General features: G+C 37.2%; 1 protein-coding gene across 7 annotated transcripts in view; it reads right to left on the reverse strand.

The window, feature by feature from the left end:
- Positions 1 to 23,204, reverse strand: part of NLGN1 (neuroligin 1) — a 311,277-nt gene that overhangs the window by 204,556 nt on the left and 83,517 nt on the right. For 4 of the 7 annotated variants that reach the window (XM_054205905.1, XM_054205902.1, XM_054205903.1 and 1 more), the window contains one exon: positions 6,319 to 6,378. The exons of the other annotated variants lie outside the window; for them this stretch is intronic. In XM_054205905.1, coding sequence (XP_054061880.1) covers positions 6,319 to 6,378 — 60 coding nt within the window. The remainder of the gene's footprint in view (positions 1 to 6,318; positions 6,379 to 23,204) is intronic. 7 annotated transcript variants of the gene reach the window in all.

The following is a 23,204-nucleotide window of genomic DNA, read 5'->3' on the forward strand; positions in this document are numbered from 1 at the left end:
GACCCTAAATGATTTGATACCTTTTTCATTTTGTTCCTACTGGCTGCTATCAGTCCTTTCTGCTCACGAGCTGGAGTGGTCTCGCTAAACTGTAGTTACACTGTCTTACAGAGATTAACAGATATTTGTGGCAGTAACTAACTCATTCTGAACAGGCCTAAAAGAATTGGGGTGCAAATGTGACATGTCTGCCAAGAAGTGTAGACTGACATACTGATTTAATTTAATGTAGTTGCATACTGTACTACTCGTTGCATTTTATTAAGTGTTGCTTTAATTAAAAAGCAGATGCATGAATATTTTCAGAGACATATGCAGGGATAGTGCTGTTCAAAATCCTTCTCAAATTTAACTCTGCTGTTTTTATTCACACAGACGATAAGTTTTCCGTGCTGTGATTTGTTTAGCTTTAAATTGCTAGTTCATAAAACATCTAAATCTTACTGTATAACAGAGAATGATAGTATTTATATGACACGTACATGAACTTTCTTATTATGATTTCCATCATCTCCTCTCTGCTGTACGTTTCTAATGTTTGTTGCATCCAGTTTTTATGTCTGGTCTTAATTACAGTACAGGCAATTTAGGAACAGGGCTGTCTTTTATTCTGTTTGTTACATCACACAACAGGGAACCAGGTCTGACTGTGAACACCAGTCACAGTTGTCATATATAGCAAAACATAATTATAGCTTCAGTCATTTGAAGCTGATGTGAATTGGCCACGTGGCCTAACAAGTGTAATTTGCAGGGAACAACCAAAATAGGAAAAGAAGAAAGCCTACCTGGAGACAACTTAGCAGAAAAATATAATTAGTTTAGCACAGATGTCACATGCAGTGTTTTTCTAAATGCTTTAAATTTGTGACATTTTGATGTAGAGTATTAAGTAAATCTTGTTATTTGAAGACGAAACAGCAGAAGAACAGTGGAAAACTTTTAGATTGGTTACTGTAAAACCTGTATGTTCCTTACGTGGAATATTATATGGATGTACATATAGCTCTTCCATAAGCTTTTATCCTAAATTATTAAGTAGAGCTTGATACTAATCAGTGCAACTTTTAATCATGTAAAAGCCTTTTACCAGTATTTGAGCTTTCAGTTCAAATCTATCTGATGCCTCATAGATGCACTGCTATCTTAATAAGCTAGTGCACTTATCAGTGCTAACACGTAAACATCCACTAATGTCATGTTTGTAACATGCAATATAAAACTAGACGTCCTGAGACTATTACAGTACATATTGAACTTCATTTAGGAGTGGCAGTGAGGTTCTAGACATGTTTCATATTTTATAATAGAGCCTGGGACCATCAAGTTTCAGACAAATAGAATTTTGCTTTTCTGTTTGTTTTTGTATCTGTCAAACCAGTGGATCATTTTGTGCACTCTCAAACACGTAACTACCTTCACCTGAAAGTCATTTGGGATCCTGATGAAGGACTACGTGAATGTATATTCTAACACTAAAAGAGACATAGGCTTTTACAGGTAAGCAGCTGGAGCAGATTCTCATTAGAGCAGGACCTCAATAGCCAGGTAGGTAGTAAATTTAAATTATTAAAAGATGATGGTTAGAAATCCAAAAGCTGACAGACTTTTCACTGCACAAGCAATGCTTGGCAGTGCTAAAAGTATAATGGAGCCCTGGAGAGGTGCTTAAATCAAAGGTCTGTCAGAATTTTTACTATGCATGTTTTCAAGTATTAATAGCATCACTACAAAAATTCGAGATAATCTGAACTGAGGTTCTCAGCGTAAAGGGAAAATATAATCAGCAAAATTTAATATGCAAGTGACACTGGAATCTGTAGTTGGGAGTTGGAATCACAGAAGTAACATGGGTGACGGGATGAACAGGAATCATGAACATGTCTGTGTGTATCAGTCAACAAGTTCACCCACAGTGGAAAGATCTGTACTACTCCAGCCTGGCTGGAACTCATTAGAGGCTCTAATTAAGGCTGGAGCATGTGGTTGCTTTGCAAGATAGACAAATGTGTTCTGCTGTTTACTGATCTCTGAAGTCCGAAAAATGTACAACTAGTGCCAGACGGAAAGATTGTTTCTCTCCCTATTTCTTACCATGACAGTTGCAAGCAGACGAAATGCTAAACTTAGCAACCTAGTCTATTTTAATACTAATGGAGTGATAGGGTTTTTTTGGAGAAGATCCTCAATTCTGAAATGCGTTTTTTTGCGCCAATGATGCTACAGAGTCTGCTAAGCATAAGAAGGCATTTGCAGATGCCTTCTGCTTCATTAGCAATTTAAAATCTGAGTGAATTTTTGTTTGTTTTGATTTAGAACATGCTCTGGACCAAGAACTTCCTTCAGTCAATGAAGTCCAATAGCCCATGTAAGACAGAGCATCAGACTAAATGATCAGAATCATCACAGTTATAGCCTGTGAACAAACAGCAACATCTGTTCCTAATCTGTCTCCTTTTTCACAGGAGAGACTGGAACAGAGATGGGAAAGAGTAGAAAGATCTAGCAATTACAGTGCAGACCCCGCTTCTGAGGCGTGTACTCTCGGTTCCCTGCTTTACTATGGACGTGGTGCCTGCACTCCTCAAACTCAGCGTCTGTGTTTCTCATTTCTAAAAGTGGAATAATAGCATTCCTCTATCGCAGAGGGATGCTGCGAGACTGAACACGTTAAAAATTGAGATGCGCAAATAGCACTGGGGACTAAATAAGCATCTAAGATTGACAGATTGATGCGCTAGGTAAGGTGCGTCTGACAGAATAGTGGATGATAAGAATTCATTTGTGAGCAATCCTTCGTAGATATTTCATACAGAACTAACTACCTAGAAGTCCAGTTCTGATCCCCGAGTGCCACAGGCTGATTAATGAATTGTGTTGCTGTATTTTAAGTCATGCTAAGGATTATAGCATATAGAAATTAAGGGTGCATAAAGGGTCACTGTTTTTTGCTACAGCCAAATTAAATGAACCTAAATTATTATCTTACTAAAATTAAGACTGAGATAGGATATTTAGATTAAAATATTTTTAAACTAAGTCTTGTTCCTAGACTGGGGAAGGTACAATTTATTCAACTGCTGAGCAACTTAACAGTTAAATCTTGCATCTACACTAGACATTGTTACCTGCATGTCAGCAAATAGGCAAATCCAACACTGCTATAAAAAGGGGAAGCCCCAGCGCTCACTGGTTGCAGGTGCTTTTGTCACTCTTTTTTTGGTGCCCGCTCAAGTATTTCAATGCTTATTGAAAAAACAGGTAAGCAATTTCAAGTGTAGACATGAAAGGGTTAAACAGAAACAAGAATGCATCCAGACTGGGGGGAAAAAAGACATTCCTATAGTTTCTGACTTTTCACACATTTCACACTCATAGAATTTGAAAACACCTTCATTTTTTAAACAGCAAATTTGCAGATCATTAGCTGGTAATGTGCACTACTGCCTTTGGGTCTTTTGAAAACAAAAATGAAAAATGATCTAATTAAGCCTGGTCTACTGCTTGCAGTGCATGCCAGAGATCCAAAATTTGATTACTGATTCCAGTGCTTGTGCTGGCACGGTTTGGACCGCAACACTGTGGTAGTGACATGTAGCAGCAGATGGGAGTAGGATTATTGAACTCTGTTTTAAATTGAAATTTTCTAATCAAACTCTGATATTTGAGTGACACAATACAGAATACTTTCCAGGCATTTGATCCAAGGAGCTGCTATGAAAGATCTTTCTTCAAGAAAGGCATAATAACAAGAAATGGACATGGGAGCTCGGAGTCTCTTAATACAGAGACCATTCTGGGCATTTTAGAAATCACCGGGTGGTGTTGTGCAGCATGGATTCTATGGTTATACGACACAGTTGCTTTTCACTGTGTATAGCCCAATTTCCCTAATATTTCAACTTCATCATTCATCCAGTTTGGTATTTGTTCTATTTTGTCAGCAGTTATTTGTTTGTAGGTTTTTATATTGAGCAAAACCTACCATACTGCAAAAGGTACGGGGCTTGACAGACAGGTTGGCAGAAATCTAGACAGCTAAGGTGGCTTTTTGCTTTGCCTCTCTCTTTCCTGTTATTCATAACCAAATACGTACGATGAAGCTTGTGAATTCTGCAGTTCTGCATACGCAACAAGTGCTAGAGTTCCAGGGCAGAAGAGCAGGTTCACAAAATGCAGGTCTGACCACCCGATACTGCTCCTCCACTGCGGGACAGTGAAACAGAGCCTCAGATGACAGGGTTTCTACCAACCCAGCAGCCTTCAGTGTCTATTGATCATAGAAATTTAAATTTGCCCTGCCTCTCTGACTCTCAGAAGCAGTGAAAGTCTAATTATCGCCTGCATTCTTCTATTGGCATGGAAAGGAGAAAAAAAACCTGTCACTTGTATGCCAGAGAAAATTAATCCCAGTCCTATAAATTACAGACACTTATTAATGTTGTAAATGTGTTTCTTCCCCCTTAGTTTGACTGCTGTGTTCTTACACTCCTTTCTCTCCAACAATTGTCAGTGTGGGAAAGGGGTTTTCTCTGACATGGATGCTTCTTCTCCAAAGCCTGAGATCCCTGCTCTCATCTGACTCTACGTACTAAAGCGCCTTCTGACAGCAACCGCTCTCTGCTGAATTTTAGCAAACTGAGTAGTCTCTTTTAGATGTGTCCAAGCAGAGGAGGACTCAACAAACGTTAAGCCATTAGCATCTGTCTTGGCAATTATACAGCAATTTAGGAGAGCCATTAAGGTCCACTGGATGAATAACCCAGGTTTCAAATGGTTTCTTAAAACGTATTATTAAGACAAGACAGAGTAACTTTTACAATGGCTGATTCAATATCACAGGTCCTCCGGAATACACAGGAACGCCACTTGCAATATTTTGTCATGAACTAATGTAAAAGTGACTTAGCCTTATAGAGCTAAGGGGATCTGAATTATCACACTTAGGTCTGAATAATGTAAGAGCTTTCAAAGGACAATCTCAATTAAGTTTTCAAATCTTGAGCCAACTGGTGGGCTTTCATTCCTTTGCTTAACATACACATTCAGTAGAGGATGACAAACCAGACGTATAAATTTGTGGGTTTATTTGTAAAGTCTCTGTTCAGTTATTGAGTAACAAGTTAAATGCTCATATTTGCTTTCCTTCATCTTTTGTGATAAGACTGCACGTTTCTGTTTGAGTAAAACAGTTGATGTAGTGTGATGAAAAATTCCTTCATTAAGAGTCTTGCAGTTTACAAGTTAAGCTTCATCTTATTATCTGGCAAAAAAAAAAATCCCAGATATTATCAGAGAAGCAAGCAGCAACTCTACCAGTCCTAGACGGTAATTTGTTTTACACATTGACCATAAAATATATAAAGTATGTGTTTAAGATTCAGAATTTTGAAGCACGTCTACTTGAAGGGATGAGACCGCTCAGGAGAAAGAGCCCCTTGTTACCATTTTCATAACCCTGAAAAAATATCAAATCTGCATAGCTTATATGATTAACAGACATAATTCATAAACAGAATAATATGCTTGACATTTCAAACTTTCCGTGTTACTTAGTAATATGGTTTTCTAAGGGTGAGCACAAGCAGATAGGCATCTTTCTATGCTTGGAGAAAACAGAAGGGATCAGATTCCTTTCGATGACATCGGTTTCGCTTCACCGAATTCACTGGTGCTGAGCAGAGCCTCATCAGCTGCAAATATTGCCTCCTACCATTCTGGGGCTACCTCTCTCCTACAGGCAGGTAGGGTAGTCCTGCATTTATTTATATTTGTTCATGGCAACGTGAATGCAGAAGGTTTTGTATTTGGGGAAATTCAGTTGCTTAAGAGACACTTTCTAAGAATTTTCTGTATTTTTCCTTTTATAAAGACAACATTTTACATGTTTATCAAACTGAGATCAGTCAGTGAAAAAAGAAACATCTTTGTACTTGGTGAAATACATAGGGTTAGAAAACATGCAAAAAGGTGTACAGAGAAACTTTAAAAGAGTGTTAGTTTAAATAGTATGGACAAAATTCAGTCAAAAGGTGGGATGCAACATATCAAAAGTCCATTTCAAGAAAACAAAAAACCCTCCTCAAATATTGTTACTGTTTTGTATCAAAACGTAGAACTTAACAACATTCTTTCTTTTAAAAAAATTAAAAATATATATATATATATAACAACAAGCAAGAAGACAAAACACATCAAAAATGGGAATTAAAAAAAAAAAAACTCTTCAAAAGAAGACAAGAAGTCAAAAAAAGAGGGGAGAAAAAAGATTTTCAGGGATCCTTGTCATGCAAATCAGTTTGGCGGCAAAAAAAATACCTTCATCTTCAGCACCGTCATTATCACCTAAATCATCTGTCTGTTTCTTTGTAAGGGGACCTAGGATTGAGAACGGAGAAAATGGAGGAAAAAAGACAATTCAAGAATATACAAGACTGAGGAAAAAAACAGTGAATATTAAATTCCCATGGACGTTTCAAGAAAAACATTTGCAGGGAGGGAAATCTTAGTTTATAACAACCAATTTTTCATTATACTTTTCAAACATTACAGCAAAACCTTCCCTAGGGGGTATGGCTATTAGAAACATCTAGCACAAGAATCAAAGAGTGCCCAGTGCTTTATTGTTTTTAAATGAAGAATCAAAGCTTGTTTACTAAAAGCATACCCACCATAAACTATATTTATCCACTTAATTTAATTGGGTTTTTGTTGTTGTTATTAGGAACAGTGGAGACAAGAACTGCCAAATTACCTCTTGCATTTGATGCAATAAAGGTGGCTAATACATGTCTTGACAGTTGGTTAAAACAATATTTTCTATGAAATGCTAATACATATTTCTAAGTTCAACCATTTAATCTCATGCTTTACAGAGATAAGCGTGAGTTTGGCTTTTCTCTTTTTTCTTTTTTTTTTTCCTTTTTTTTTTTTTGACACACTCATTACATTCTCTTTTAAATAGAATCATAGATTCCCTTGAAACCTTTGACTACCTGCTGAGATATTTGTAAAGAAACATGAAAATCCATATGTAAACTAGAAACAAGAGTGAAACCCAAGACCAACTGAAGACAATTATTTTTGCCATTGATTTCAGTGGGGCCAGGGTTTCCTGCACAGTATACAAAAGTTGCATTGAAGATGGAATTAAAAGTTTTAGCTTGGGCAAGACACACAATATCATAATTCCTTATTTCTATAAATGGATAGCAAGACAAAATTCTTTCATGCCCACCACATGTATTATTAACAAGTATTAATAAATTCATTATATTTTCCAATGGGAAAAATGCCCGCTCCTTTACTGAGTAATAGAAATATACACCAGAAGGAAAGTCAAAGGCCATTCTGAAAATATTTCCATGTCATATATTTTACACACTTACACACAAACAAAAGACAGTTGGAACTCAGCATTATCTTTCCTTTTTTTTCAGAGCTCTCTCATTTCCATGACATTCTGTAATTTGCATGCAAAAAAGCAATCAGTACAAACACAAGACTAAGTAACAAAAAAAGAAAAAGCCAGCCAAGCACAGAGTAGAAAACAAGAACTTTCTCATGCATAAAATAGCAATAGACAAAAACAACAACAAAAAGAGAGATGAACAGTATGTGTTGAAATTTGCAGTAGATGTAGGCAAGAGACATGCATTAACTCTAAGCGCTATGGAGTATTAAAACATTTGTATTTAAAAAGCTCTCTCTAGCTCTGTTATTTTACAGGATATTAGTCATTCAGCATTAAACCTGTCGTTTATAGGCAAAATACCATGTATTTGAGTGATGCATTTAAAAAAAATTCATAAAATGTTTATACCGGTTGCATGGATTTGAGGAACAGAAACAACCCATGAAGTACCATGAGATTTTAACTGTGAATGTAAGAACCGGACCATATTGTCGAAAACCAAAGCTGAATACCTTAATTACCGCATCAGTCAGGAGTATACTTTTAAACTCATTCTAAATACAGAACACTAGAATTATACAACAATAAATTAAACATTTTTATAGTCACACCTGCAACAATCATTCTGCTTAGTACAGAGCCTTGGTGAATGCAATAGCCTTTCCTAACACAAACTCTGAATGTAATCTTTACAACATATGGTACCTAGATAACACGACCCTACCCAATACACACATTCAAACGTCTTGCTGCCCATCATTCTCACACCATAGCAACTTTACTTCTGAAAGAATAAAGCTAGAAAAGTGAAAGATGTATGCAAAGAATAACAATAACTTCATGGTGGGTTTTCAGCATAGCGAACAGGAAGAACGGACTTAAAATTCTAAGAACTACGCACTTAGAGCTATGCACTTAATAATGGAGAGCCAGACACAGCCAAAGATATATACACATACACATTTTTAATGGCTTCTTGTTGTCTTTTGATATTTAAAAGTCACCAGAAAGGAACAAAGTAGTATCTGGAAAGGCAAACAGCACACATTTCTCCAAATAACTTGCACAGAGAGGGGTAATTTCTTGTCTGGACGAAACCACAACAATGAACGTTACTTTTTTTTTTTTTAATAGCTAACCTTTGTGAGGTATTTTGTATAGATTATGGTTCCAGATCTCAACTGCAGTTACACAGCACATCAAACATTCTCAGCGCAAGTGACTGATCTCACACCATCTCTGATTTTACAATACGGTGAAGCATAATTGAGGCTAGCTATTAAAAATAACCTGGGTAACCATAGCATTTATACAGTTGTGAGTTTCTCTGAAAATCATAAAAAAAAAATCGGACCATCTTCCTTATAATCATGTTGCAACACACATTATACACAATTCCTCTTGCAAAGGGGCTGACCTATTTTTAAGCTGTGATAGATTAATCATGCTTTTAATACAGCTGTGTATCTATTCCCCAACACGGGGGCTCTGCTTGCCGCATCCCCTAAAGCGGGACACCTCATCCCTGGCGGAGACGTGAGACAGATCCCCCCAAGGCACCACTAACAGTAATCTCTTAAGAGATGAGACATGATTTCTGCCACAGGTTCGCTCCAGTCTGCATGTATAATATACCATGTTCATTACATCTCAGCAACAACCAGCTTAGAGAAACAGAGGCCAAAATGCTTCAGAGAGATGTTCTGCATCCTAGAGTTCCAATGCTATCTGTGGTCTAGAAACCAAAGCAGAGTTTGGTCCTTGTGCACTAGGCGTAGAACTACTTAGCTATTATGTGTACTTTACCCATACATGCAGAGATGGTGTGAAACTTCTTTTGTGTTTCTAAATTGCTCTGCAATCCCTAAAAGAAACATCAGCCCAAGACCCATTGCGCACACGGCTGTTTACAATGACACACAGCAACATCCAGTGGTTCAATTCTGAATCCTCCAAAAGGAAGCAGAGCTCTAAGCTTGACCGTTTATGTTCTGTGTTGCCTGTTTCATGTGTGGGTGCTGAAGAAATTTTCTAAAATCATGAAAGTAGTATCACGAGAACTTCTGGATTAGACTTCCACCTGTTACAGCAGTAATTCTCATTCTAAAAATCAGTAAGAAATGGCCTTAGCTTGTGACTGACCGGATAACAGTCTCCATTGACTTAACAGCATTGCTGTGTCCGTATGATCATAAAGAAAGATTAATGTCTTGCATCCTGACACAGGAAAACATGCTGGAATCACTATCAGATAAACAAAATAAAACCTTACGGAAAGATCCTACAAAATGTAACAGCAATAGACTTTTTAAGTAAAAAATAAATCAGGACTGAAATTGCTTAGTAGGTATATAATTTTCAGTTATTTTCTGCAGGTCTGAATTAATATTTTACAGAAAGCTTATGATTTTGTAAATTAAATGTATCCCTCAACTAGATTTATTTCTTTAGCCCTGACTGTTAATTCAATATATGATTCTTTGGGGTTCTTCCATCATTTTAATATTCTTTTGAGGTAACTCTTTTGAGTAATTTTTAAAATACTGATAGCAAGACATGACTAGGAGCCAATGAAACAAAAAAGAGTATACATTTTACAGAATTATGATCCCCAAAAGTCTGTTGTCCACCATTACCCTCCACTTTTGTTCCACTGTCGCTTCTCTTCACCTTTCGTGAGGGCCCACTTATTCTTCCTCTTTGAGCATTTCACTTACAAAAATGGGCATCCGTTACAAAAAGACCATTTTACTATGGTTAAGACATAAGCTTTCAAATAGGTATGCTGCCTTATTGCGCTGGCCTAAATTTTAGCTAAAATTTATGTAATAAATGTTGAATATCAACAAAGTAATCAGGTACCATAAATAATAGGAGGGAAAAGGATACTAAAGCCTCTAAAATGCTGATGCAAAGATGATTTACTTATCCTGAGGCTCTCTAAGGTTTAGTCTCATTTAGTCTCATGTTGCCGCATATCCATAACTCTCATTAATGGTAATGGGAAAGTAGACCCCTAAGTCAGTTTAAAAAGGGGAAGAAGCGATTACTGCATTTTATGTCTCCTAAAGGCAATGAATACTCTTGCTACAAAAGCTAAAAGAATGCTATATGCAGGAGGAACTCCTAACAAACTCCCTACTCATTTAATTTAAAAATAGTTCTCACATTATTTAAAGTATTATTTAAATATTTATTCTATTTGTACTTCAATCAATGCTAAGAAAGCAATGTGATGCATTTTAAAATCTCGATAGTTGATGACTGTATGTTTGCAGATGGCTTTCCTTTGCTCAAAATAAGAGAAATACCATACCTCCTGTCCAGTTAGCTAAAGACTAATTATGCGCTCAGAAATAATTAAAGTCCAGCCATATTAATTTTGGGTTTTATCATTCCCTTTGATGAAGGGCTAAGGTACTTTACCTCCTAAATACATTAAAGCTGATTATAAATTCTGTCTTTATGGTCTTGATTCGGCAGAAATTATCTGTGGCCTTTTGGACTGCATGTGTGTGGGAGGCATGGAAGCTGCGGATGTCATTAGCTTTTTGGCCTGGGAAAGCTATTCATCAGCAAGAAGTCATACTGCAAGTTGACACCATTTTGTGAAACAACAGTACAAATCCTCTAAACTTAATCAATCGGTGCTTATGTATACAGCCATTGTTTGAGCCAAAATGTTCTCCTTCGGTAATGAGAAAAATGGGAAAAGCCACACAACCTTTTACATTAGGTTAAGTAGACTCCACGGATCTAGCAATTTAGAAATCACCATAGTAATAATCATTCTTTGAGTTAAGGTGTCTGTTCAATAAAAAGGGAAAGAGGTGAGATTAAGCTGACTGCTGAAATAAGATAGGTATTAGAAAAATTCACTAAGTGGGTTGCAACACCATGGAATCTGGTAGTGCACACGTTAAATACAATTATATCCTTATCTTTCAACCTAGATAAGTGCTTCCATCCGTCCATTGCTATTTCTTCTTCATTAGTTCATTTTTTAATTGAGCAATGAAGATCTCTGAAGTGAAATTACCTCACCATTTTAACCCTACCCTCAGACTCAAATATAAAATAACCAATCCTTTGTTACTTCAACTATCGTTTTTATGCAGCAGACTCTCCAACTGAAAAAAATAATCTGTGCTGAATTATCACAGTCTAGCAGATGTTAGCTGAGGCACAATAACATGTTGTACCTATCTCCTGTTTTTTAATTTAAAAGAAATTAATGATGAGTTATAATTAGCAATCTTCAGACCTCAACATTTTCAGGGAAGAGAATTCAAAAACCAAATTCTTGTATGCTGAAATTAAAACATACCTATATAACAATTTTTCATATAAATGTAATGACAAATTAGAAAGATACAGCATAATACTCATCTAATGAATAATTTTATAAAATCATCTTCTTTCATTTCAAAATGAGAAAACTGTCAGCAAAAATAAAAGAAGCGTAACTCCCTACAGAAAAAGAGTTTTGGAAGGTACAAACGACAGGTGGGTCTTAAGAAATACTTAACTGAAAAAAAAAAATCTCTTTCTATTATCATACTTTGTTGCAATAGATAAAACAATCTACTTTCTATTTTCCCCTATTACTGTCTTGCTTTCACCACATGCTCACTCACTCCTTTCCTTGTTATTTTTCCCCCTTAAATTCCTTTGATTTCCATATTGTACTTATTTGTAGTATTTGTACTTATCAGCAGGGCAAAGCCCTGGTCGACTTTGCTTTTTGATGATAACATTTGCACTCATGTTTTAACAACAAATGATGGCACAGACCTCAGTCGTTTCACATCTTACTACCTGATTTGTGATGACAATCAAGTACTGTAATTAGAGCTGCAAGTAACTCAAATTTGCATCTGCAAGTGAATGACAGGTGCAAATTGAACCCACAAAAGGGTTGCCAACTTTCTTTGAAAATTTACATGTATAAATGCTTTGTCACTAAAGAAGCTATTCTGACACTTCAAGACTAACTCCTGCTGTGTCTTTTATAACAGCATATTGCTGAAGTGTCACACAGAAAGAATGTCTAATCCCAAACCTTTTTATTCACAAGATTAATCACACTGGCTGGATCTTGATTTCCTTTAAATCTGAAGGAACTTCATTACTCAACGCTAGATTTGTGTGACTTTAAACGAGATCAGAATCTGGGAATGTAGATAGAGTTTCATTCCTCTGCTTCCCATTTTAAGTGCAGCCTGAAATTCACTGTATTCTCAGATGTGAAGGCACTTTATAGTCACATGTCCTGTGGAGAGCTGCCCAAATGAAGCTTCATTTCAGGCTCTCCTTAAATCCCATTCCCTTTGCAATAGGTCACTCTATAAATCCAATTCCCTTTCTAGAAGGCTTTTGGTTACGCGATACGCTTTACACGGAGCCATGCAGCATTACTAGAAAAGCAGGCAGGATAAGTGCAGACCGCTGGGTGAGCCACAGTGTCCCAGGGCCCATCCACACAGCAGACAAGTTCAGCCCTGACGATGCCCACAGCGTGCACACCTGATCCTTCTGGACATCTTTCTGCATTGGGCAACCTTACAGTGTCTGCCAGATAGAATCATAGAATAGTTTGCGTTGGAAGGGACCTTGGAAGGTCACCTAGTTCAAGCCCTCTGCAATGAGCAGGGACATCTCCAACTAGACCAGGTTGCTCAGAGCCCCATCCAACCTGATCTGGAATGTTTCCAGGGATGGGGCATTGACCACCTCTCTGGGCAACCTGGGCCAGGGTTTCACCACCCAATGATGATAGTTGGATGGGTAAAGTTGTGTTCCACTCTGTCCCTGCACAGCAGTGCAGACACAACGGTACAACTTAGGTAAATGAGATTTGCCAGGACAAGTTCAAAAACAACACAGGTAACTGTTTTTCTTTTCATAAAATACAAAGCTATCTGCTGTCTTAAGGATAGCTGTCTGCTAATTCCTAAAGGAACGAAAACATAGCTCATGCATGGGGTATATTTAGTACAAGGAAGACGCAATTCAATGGAAGAGTCGACAGCCTGATAATTATTCTACACATCATAGCTTCTGAACCACCCTGATTTCTGTTCTAGCCAACACGGGGGGGGGGGGGGGGGGGGGGGGGAGGGGCAGAAATTACATTGGAGAGGGGAGAGAGAAGAGAAACACACTAATTTATTTACTTTCAAGAAGTAAGGAAAGGAACAGATGCTTATGGCAAAGCAGTGGCTGTCCCACCCATTGGAATTATACATGAAGAAAAGGATGCTTCAGACTGGGACTCCACTGGCCTATGCTGACATGGAAAAAGAAAGCCATTTAACCAGGAACCCTGTGGTCAGAGTACAAAGCTCCAGAGGTGACGGACTGGCAGGTAACAGACATGAAAAATGACATCTGTAAGTTGTTATATGGCCATTATCATCAGCATTTACCACTCTAGTGCCACCTCACTTGCCTATATCACGAGTCCATACAGCTTTTAACATTTTACTTGCATTAATAATTCATATTGTTTTACAGATACTCATATTCCAGGGTGACACACTGCTATAATGAATTGAATGCAACATTACACAGCTGTGCCACCACCTGAGCTTTCAGATCATGAATCAATTCTCTCTCTACAGGTAATGACTACAATCCAGATCCTAATGAAGACTTATGCACACGCTTAACTTTAAGCCTCCGAGTAAGTTCTCTGAAGTCAACAGGCTAAATCTCCTAATAATATAAAGATAGATCCACTACCATTAACAGAACTGCTCCTATTTGCATCTGGGCCAGGAGGTCAACTCAGGAGTAAAAGTTAAGCAGGAACGAGCATCCCAATTTTCTAAATTCCCTCAGTTATTCAGTGGATAAGTCTAATAAAAAAAATAGAATTTCAAATCTCTTGAACATACTACCAAAGCTCTGTGATGAAATTAAATTTTCTTTTTTATAAATGCATTGCTTTTTAGCTTGTGTACATACAAACACAATGTTCATTTTCTACAGCTCTTATAAGCAAATTGCTTCTTAACTTTAAGGAAGATATGACCTCATTTTAGACCACAAGGTTAAAAGAGTGATCATATGTAGCTCATGGAATAGAACTGAAGATTTGTAATTTTAAGATCCAAATTTTCAATTGCCACCAATATATCAACATTAATCTTCACTTTCAAAGATCTCTATGGTGTTGCTATAATAACACTGCAAGTCAGGATGCAGTAAGTGCATCCTTCTTATAAGGATATACAAGAGACACACAGGTGAGAAAACCATCATGAATTTAGGTAACACTGGTAAGGTTTATTCTCTTTTTTGCTGCCTTTGTGCTTTTTTTCCATATTATTTTGTTTCAGACAGGTAGGGTGGGTCATCTACAGCAATAAGTTACATTATCATAAAGCATTCTCTGTTACCTCTTGACTTAAATACCAGAATATATACTTAAAAGAAGTTCATCTTATTTTACTTTTTATTTCATTGTCCCTTTCTGTTCTCAGCCCTGGAATGGAAGACATTCAACCCCAAACAACTGCAAAAATAAATAACCTTTGTAATCTTGCCCCCAGATATCTCTCTGGAAAGAAACTAGCCCAGAACAGCAGTCTCGGCAGGTGAGAGAGCTTTGGGATTTTTCCACAAGTAATTACCTTTGCTAGGGACAAACACTGTCAGTCTGCCTTCTGCTGGAAAAGCCTTCTCCCCAACTAATTCTACTAACTGCAGGGGCTGGTGTTACAGCAGCTATATAGTTTTGTTTATGGCACAGCTGAGCATACAGTCCAGCTCTCTTGAGATGCAGTTTCATAGCCTAAATAGCAGAGCAAAACGGTCTTCATGTAACCATGTAATTGAACATTGCAGAGAAAATCAAGTTAATTGTGCATAATATTTTCATATAGAGTTTGGAATGAAATAAGTTCTCCCACCCCTCTCCCCAATGTAGTTCACGTCATCTGGTTTTAAGCCACATGCTTTGAGCTCTATATAATTCACTCCACCACTGCAGCCTGTGCAGTATTTTACCATCTAGAAATCCATGCTCTTGCATACCATAGAGATCATGACGTGCAAGTCTTATTTTCTCAATTTTCTGAATGAGACACTATCAGTAAAACTTAATTCTCCAGCTACCTCACAGACCTGAATTTCTTCAGAAGAGTGAAAAAAGAAGGACAACATTTCATGTGGTATAGCTGACTGCAATCCAACCCTCTCCTGGCAAACCCGCAGCAGACAGAGGGGTAGGGAGTTTATAGGCAAAGCACCTTGTTGATCGACCTTTCAATTCCCCCATATTAACTCCAAATCACTGAATTTCTTGCTGTGTTTTGAGTAGCGCAAAGAAAAACCGATTCTATAGTGAGCGACCAAGGTAAATGTCATGTAGGCTAAGTCTTTCACTGTCAGCTAAATTAGACAGAACTGCACCCTCCTTCATTAATGGGAAAGGCTCGTCTTCAGCATGGGCCAGAATTTCCCAATCATCTAATGCTGATCCTGGTACCCAAGTCACAGATTTTTTTTTTTACTCTTACTATCATACCCAGGTTTGTCTCTTGTGATCTCAAGGGCTGAGATAATACTTCTGATACTTTACACCTATCTGCACGTATGGTCATATTTAAATGTTTTAAAACATTCACACGACAAAGTTTTTTTCCTGGAAGGTAAAGGTAGACAATTTTCTTTTAGTTATATATGGCTATATAGATATATGTACACATACGCAGGCAAGCTCTTCTGCGTGCCTTCTTAACACAGAAAGATACTTCCTACAGATTTGAAGTCTGACCATTACTGAAATATAAATAGAACTACATAAAAAAGTTCGTAAATACTGGTACTAATAACCTGGTGCTCAGAAGTACAGTCTTTCCATTATCTTGGATCTTAAAAAGATCTTATAAAGATACTTCAAGTCACACGTTTCTCCACTATTCAAAGCTTTCAAAGCATCCTTTAAAGACCATTTAATTGGGACTGTGGTCAGCAGCTTTTAGAAACATCATACTTCTGCTCTCATTACCACACCTTTTGACAGAATCAAAGTGCATTGCTCTGAGAAGCACTGATGGGAGAAGTGAGGGGGCAGCATTTATGCAAAAGGCTGTCAGAGGAAAAGTGCCTTGCCTCACTTATTTTCTCGTATTTACATACTGTATTTTTAGAAGAGCATAATTTTATGCAGGAAAACTCAAAACATCTCAGCAATGGAGCAATCACAAAACAAGAACAGCACAGCGAGCACTTCAAGATTAGTAGGATCAAATACTTGTCATAAGAAAAATCATTTTCATTTTGACATGTTTTCAATATTAGCACGGTACTTGTTTTGAAACTACAGTTGACTTGCTCTGCGTGTTATATTAAGGATTCCCAAATGGATAGATAAAATCCTTATACTGAATGGAGCATGAAAGGAAATCAGCACATCACTTCTAATCCAGCAGAACTTACAGACAGGCAGCGATACTTGGGACCGCATATTTACACAGTTACTGTCGACTCCTGTACAAGGACAGAAGGCTCAAACCCCTTCTAGTAGAAACTTTGCCTTCATGCTTACTATTTAATAATTGAATACCTTAACACAGAAGCTGGTGAACAGGAAATGATCATAAAAATAAAACAGATTTACAAAATGTCAAGTACAATATATTATTTACAAAAAGCATAGCAAATTTAAAAGCAAAATGTCAGAGTAGCCCTTGCTTCCACTTTCACGACAGCCATTTAGGTGAGAGTTGACGGGTTGGGGACAATGTGACATTTCTAATTCTTTACCTGCTGACAATAACCCTGCTCTCTGGAGGAAAGCAACAAAACGCACAGCAGATAAAAGTATAACATTTCTCAGCATTGGACAAAAGGTACTCTCACTTCTGGTTTTATTTATTTTCCTTCTCAGGAGTCTACTTGCTTAGAATCAAAGTATGGGCACAGTTACCAGGGGTTTTATATTGAGCTGTGTTTTTCTTCTTTAAAGCTAATCTTAGTGGGGTAAAAGGTATTTTTGTCTTTTCCCTAACAAATACAAAGAATTTACATAAACAGTATGAACTACTTAATTATAATGATGGTCCAAGACTTCATGCATGAGCCTTTTTAATAACAAAATCAGTAGTTAAATTAAATATGGCATTTTTGTAACAACGACACACATAACATTTAGTTACTTTATAAACACTTCAACTCTTTCGTGATAATTATTAAGGTTTGTTTAAGAGTAGACCCTGATATGACTAGAGTAGCTTCTGTTTAGAAAGTAAGCAAATCTATGAGGAGTATTTCTGACCATTTTTGAGCAAATCAGTCCTTACAACCCTTTCCCAAGTCAACCAAAATTAGTGAAAAAACATCACAGAAAAAAAAAAAAAAAGAAACAGTTGCAAAGTACTGGCAACAGGACAATACTTCAGATTATCAAACTACCGAAAGAAATGGGTAAAATGAAAGATATTGCTGTAACAGACAGCCAACAGCCTGTTCCTGCGGGACAGCAAAGATTGCTTTTGCTCATGGACCCAACAGTATGGATTATTTCAGTCCTTGTTTTCACTTCAGCATCAGTAATGAGCAGCTTCCATACTAGGAGGCAAAATTTTAAATTTATAACCTTCCTTTAAGATTTTAGTTTGTTAGCATTGCAGATTCAATAACATTTTGGTAATGCTAGACAGATTCATTCCAGCTCTCCAGCTATGGGATTATTAACTAAACTGTAAATGCAGGGTATTTAATGTAGACAAGTGTGAACAATCCAATTAAATTCAATAGATTCTGAGAGCTTTTAACTCATGCCTTCAGATATATAGATGTGCTGAGTGTATATTAACTTTGTGATTTAGATGTAGGAGAAAGTTTCAGAAATGTATGTGGGCACAGATGACTTCTACATTCTTTGCTAATGTGAGAGTTAAAAATAATTCTCTTTCTCCTGGGATTTTCTGTGTACAATTTGGGTTTATCTGATGGAGAAAGACTAAATGCAGACATAATAGTTTGAATGCAAAAGAAAAGGAACCCATTACTGATAGCAACTCCCCAAAAATAAGTTATAAACTGAGTTTACTTTTCTCTTATTGGTGAAATCTGGTTTTCTGGAAACCATACTGGTCAGGATCACAGATCAATGATATTCGGTAAGTCTTTTTATGTTACATTGTTTTGGCAGAATAGTTCTGTTATCAATGTTATGCAATCTTATACTTTTCTTGAAATAATGATTACAGACATAATCAGACTTCTACATAGACAAAACATGAACAAACTGCTTCATTTAACAGAAGAAATTTATGTTTTGTATTGTCAGTATATAAATGGGGGTTGGCTGCGGGGCAGGAATCTGCGATTGCTGCTCAGAATGGGGTGGGCAATCGATCATCAGGTGATGAGAGCAATTGCATTGCATCAATTTATTTTGTATAATTACTATTACTATTTTCTCTTACGTTACTGTGCTAGTAAACTGTCTTTACCTCAACCCATGAGGTCTGGGTTGGTTTTTTGGTGTTTTTCCCCCCCCTTCTTTTTTCTCCCTCTTCTCCCTACTCGACCAGAGGAGGGGCTCAGGAACAGTGAAGAGCTGTGTGGTCCCATTCGCCAGCTGGGGTTAAGCCCTCACGTGAAACACAGCAAGATATTTCTTATTTCGTTTCTTCACACAATCAATTTTGTAGTTTTATAAAACTTGTCAGTTCATTGTTAATTTTTGTGTTGAGTTCCTTTCATGCAGACAGGAAGAACTGGATTTATAAACTCCCATTGAAGTGAACATACTGTGTAGCATTACACCTATATAATAGTCTGATATTCCATTGTCTTGAATATTAGTGCACGTCCCTGAAAGCACAGATGGGTGATTCAAATAAGTATGTGTCATACGCAAAATTCGCTGAACCTTTAAAGTCTTCCAACTAGTTGCATCTGTCATATCTATTATGTCAAACAATAAACTGCAGAGCCTATTTTGGGTTTCAAGCTTGAATTAAAGGTCCCCAAGATCCTCCCCTTCCATCATCCTTCAGGGCAAAAATTACATTACTGGCACCTATGAAGGGAGAACAAAGTATCTAGAAACCTGTACCATTTTGGTGCCACGAAGTTCCATTCACATCTGTCTTGTTACAACCAGTTGTTCAGGCCAAAACAACCTGTAACTTCATACCCACCTACTAAAATTTCTCACTTGAAATAAGTCCAATCTCCTTTTGCTAAAGTTTTGCCCCAAAGTTTCATTTTAACTTGGAATTTTAATTTTCTTAAAGAGAAAATGATATATTTAATGGACCACAGCTGTCTGGATAGTACATATTTGGTAGGCATACAGTACTAATTTGGAAAATGAGTATGATTTACTTGATGAGTCACAATGAACGTCTGTAAATACAAGTTCTTTACTAGAGACTGGTCTTGGAAGCTGTATTACATAGAAATCATACTTAAACACACGAATACCTCCCCTGAAGAAAACAGCAGCCAAAGCTAACTGCTCCTATCTTTGTCACCTCTTTCAAGCTTTTGGTTGATGAAGTCCAGAAATAAGATACTGTCAAAGAGATCAAGGATTGAATGCAACAGATTTGCCCAGCTTAACCTATTTTGTAGAACAGAAATCCCACAGCACGGCAACGGACAGCCCCTGCTACAGACGAAATCGCACCTCCACTGCAGCCAGGCACTGGCCTGGCCATGAACGATGGGAACGTTCTGGCATCGTGCAGCACACTCCTGGCTGCGCTCTCTCTTTCAAGCCCTATAAATGTGTGCTTGCGTGGTTATGTGTCAGGAGAAAACATGGACATTGAGCCTTGGGGAGGAGGCAGGATGGGCAGAATAAGCAGGAAGGAAGTGCGCAGACATGACTGCATCTACGCCTTAGGTAGCGAACAACACAGATTACTTCACAGATCAGTACTTGGTAGGGCAAAATCCTCCTTATCAGGTTTCCCCTCTCAACTTTATTTTGAGGAAAACCGTATAGAACAATTCTGGCAGTATCAGGAAGCTTTGGATTTCCTACATTTCAGCATGAGGAAGGAAAGAGAGGCCATTTTACATCAAGTCATCCTCCACCTAACAAAGATATTTGAATAATTAGTGCAGTGCATTGCCAGAAACACGATATTTCAAACTCAAAACTGAAAACATATCCATTGATAGCATTAATTTAAGATAATCAGGTGACTAATTGGGTGACTAATAGTGTTAGTGAATAGAAAAAGAAGTTGAGATTGTAATCAGAGGCAAATCTCAGCTCTTAGAAATGCACTAGGCAGAGCACCGAATACTAACCCATTAATGATCACATACTTTCTTATTTGCTAATATAAAGTGTTGAAGTATTGAAAATTAAGAGAAGATATGTTTACTACCATCATAAGCTACCAAACTGTTTAAAATCTGTTCTTTTTTTCCTTAACTTATAAAGACACCAAACTTTTCAAAACAGTACAACTCAGGCTCAAAGAAGCCATTCCTTTGAGCAGTTTTTCATAGAAAGTAGAAGAATTAAATGAAAATCACCTCGTGTACCTAAGGATGGTACATGTTGTTCGGATAAGAAATCAGGGCTATGGTAATAACGTGGCAAAACATTTAAGATGTAAGCATTCGAGCAACTTTAAATAGAGAAGTAACTCCTGTGAGCATCACTGGATTTAACCTGCTTATATGAGCAAGATCTTCAGAAGACATTTCAGAGAAGTCTCAAAACATACTTTAAGAAATGACAGAAGGAAAAGGAGATCTTCTTAGATAGTTGCCAGCTGATTGTTTTTAATTATTTTAACAATGCCGGTGCTTTTCAGTTAGGTTAATACAGTACGGTGACTAAAGCTCTGTGTAGAACTTTAATTTTTATTTTTTTTTTATTGAAAGTTGTAAAATTATACCCTAACCTGCGTTTTTTTGCAGGACCAGTGATTAAGCAACTGGATAGCAGCAGAATGCCAGGCAACCAAGAAAAAAAATTCCAAAACAGCTAATTTAACTTTAGGACATACTAAAAAAAATGTAAATCAGTATTTTAAATTTTATAAAATCATTTCTCCTTCCTTCTTTCAGTGGTATGGTAGCACAGTAAACTCCTCCAGTATGTAAACTCACAAAAATAAAATCACCATCGCGTTTTTCACATTAAAGATTTCTGCATCTCCTAATAGTTATGTTAGTCAAAGGTTAATTAGCGTCTGTGAAAGGGAAACTGAAGTTACTCCAGCAACATTTGAATTCTGTTCTTTTTTTAAAAAAAGCATTAAAAACCACATTAAGATGCCTACCATAACTGTTCCATAGATTGACCCCTTACTTGTCAATAGTAATGACTGATACAGTCAAGAAGAATTCCAGAAATTTCTTTTTGTCTAGTGTTAAACCTGAAAATGAGTGAGGCAGCTAGCTCTTGTGTTAAAACCCCTACGTTATAACATAGTAGCTAGACTATAAGGGGAGGTGTATTTACAACTCAAGATCCATTTTAGTAAACCACGACTCCCCGATTATGTGAAGTGCCCCCAAATGAATATAAACACAGTCTTTTCTAAAAATAAAAAAGCAGAAAGCCAGGACAAGGCCCATTTTACAAAAGCAAGTTGCAGTCATGTCCTCCTTTACAAGACTAAGTGGAATTCACGTGTTTCATAAGCCTTTAGTAGCCTTTGCTAAAAGGATGAATTTCTAGTTCGCTGTGTTTTCTGAAGCACGTACCCATCCTAGGTCAATATTTTGCTATCAAAAATAAGTTCACACAGCATTTAGATGTCTGAGATCTTTTCAGAAATATTGCAGGCACTTGCACATATATAAAAAGCATTTTTCAGAAGCAGTTGCAGCATTTTATTTTTGGAAGAGTTAAAGGATAAGAGTAACTTTAGATGTAGGTTTCCTTGGGCTTTGGAGGACGAAAGGGATTAATGGAGGGTCACAAGAGGAGGATGGAAGAAATGGAAATAAGAGAGTGCTGTTGGGTGCAGCTTATCCTTTCCCTAGGCAGTGGTTAGAGGTATCTACAAGAGGAAAAAGGATTGATCACTACTTGCTGCATGTTTCCCACAGTTATTCCAACAGAAGGATGAGTATGGTCAAAATGGGATTTTCCTATTCTCTTTGTTAAGAATAAGACTAAGGCTGTGGTGTCCTTTATACAGAATTTGATTTAGTGTAAAACTCTTAGATCCTGCAGGCTAAGAGTTACTGGAGTGGTTGGCTAGGACTCTACATGCTCCTTTTTTTATTAGGGGACTTGGACTACAACTGAGAAATGTATACCATGCAGTTATGTGCTGCTATTTTGGAAAGAATATATATTAAAAAGATTGCCAGTACTCCCCGAGATTCGTGTACTGAACTGGATTTACAAGAATTCAAATTATTATAGACAAAGCTACGGCAACTGCCTATCAGGTACCTGGTATAGCAAAATGATTCTTCATCAAATACATGCTGCTGTATTATTTTTTTTAAATGTCATTAGGATGAACAACACATTCGTAAGTGTAGGATTGAGTTTGGAATCCTTCCTGTTATTTTAAAAATAAGAATGAATCATGTTCCTAGGGACATGACCCATATAAAAAAACCCTATTGGACTGGAAAACCTCCCACTGCTAATACAGATCTTTGGACACATAAGGGCAGTGGGTGATGGCAATTACACTGCTCTTCTGCTGCACAGGCAAAGGAAAAAAAATTCACATTTGCGGGAGTATAACCCATTACGCCATGAATATTTGATAGACTGCAAACACGGTGCACGCAGTATTGCAACAAACACTTTTTTTTTTTTTTAAAAGCCTGCATT

Source organism: Rissa tridactyla, chromosome 6, assembly GCF_028500815.1.
Source record: "Rissa tridactyla isolate bRisTri1 chromosome 6, bRisTri1.patW.cur.20221130, whole genome shotgun sequence".
Classification (NCBI taxonomy): domain Eukaryota; kingdom Metazoa; phylum Chordata; class Aves; order Charadriiformes; family Laridae; genus Rissa; species Rissa tridactyla.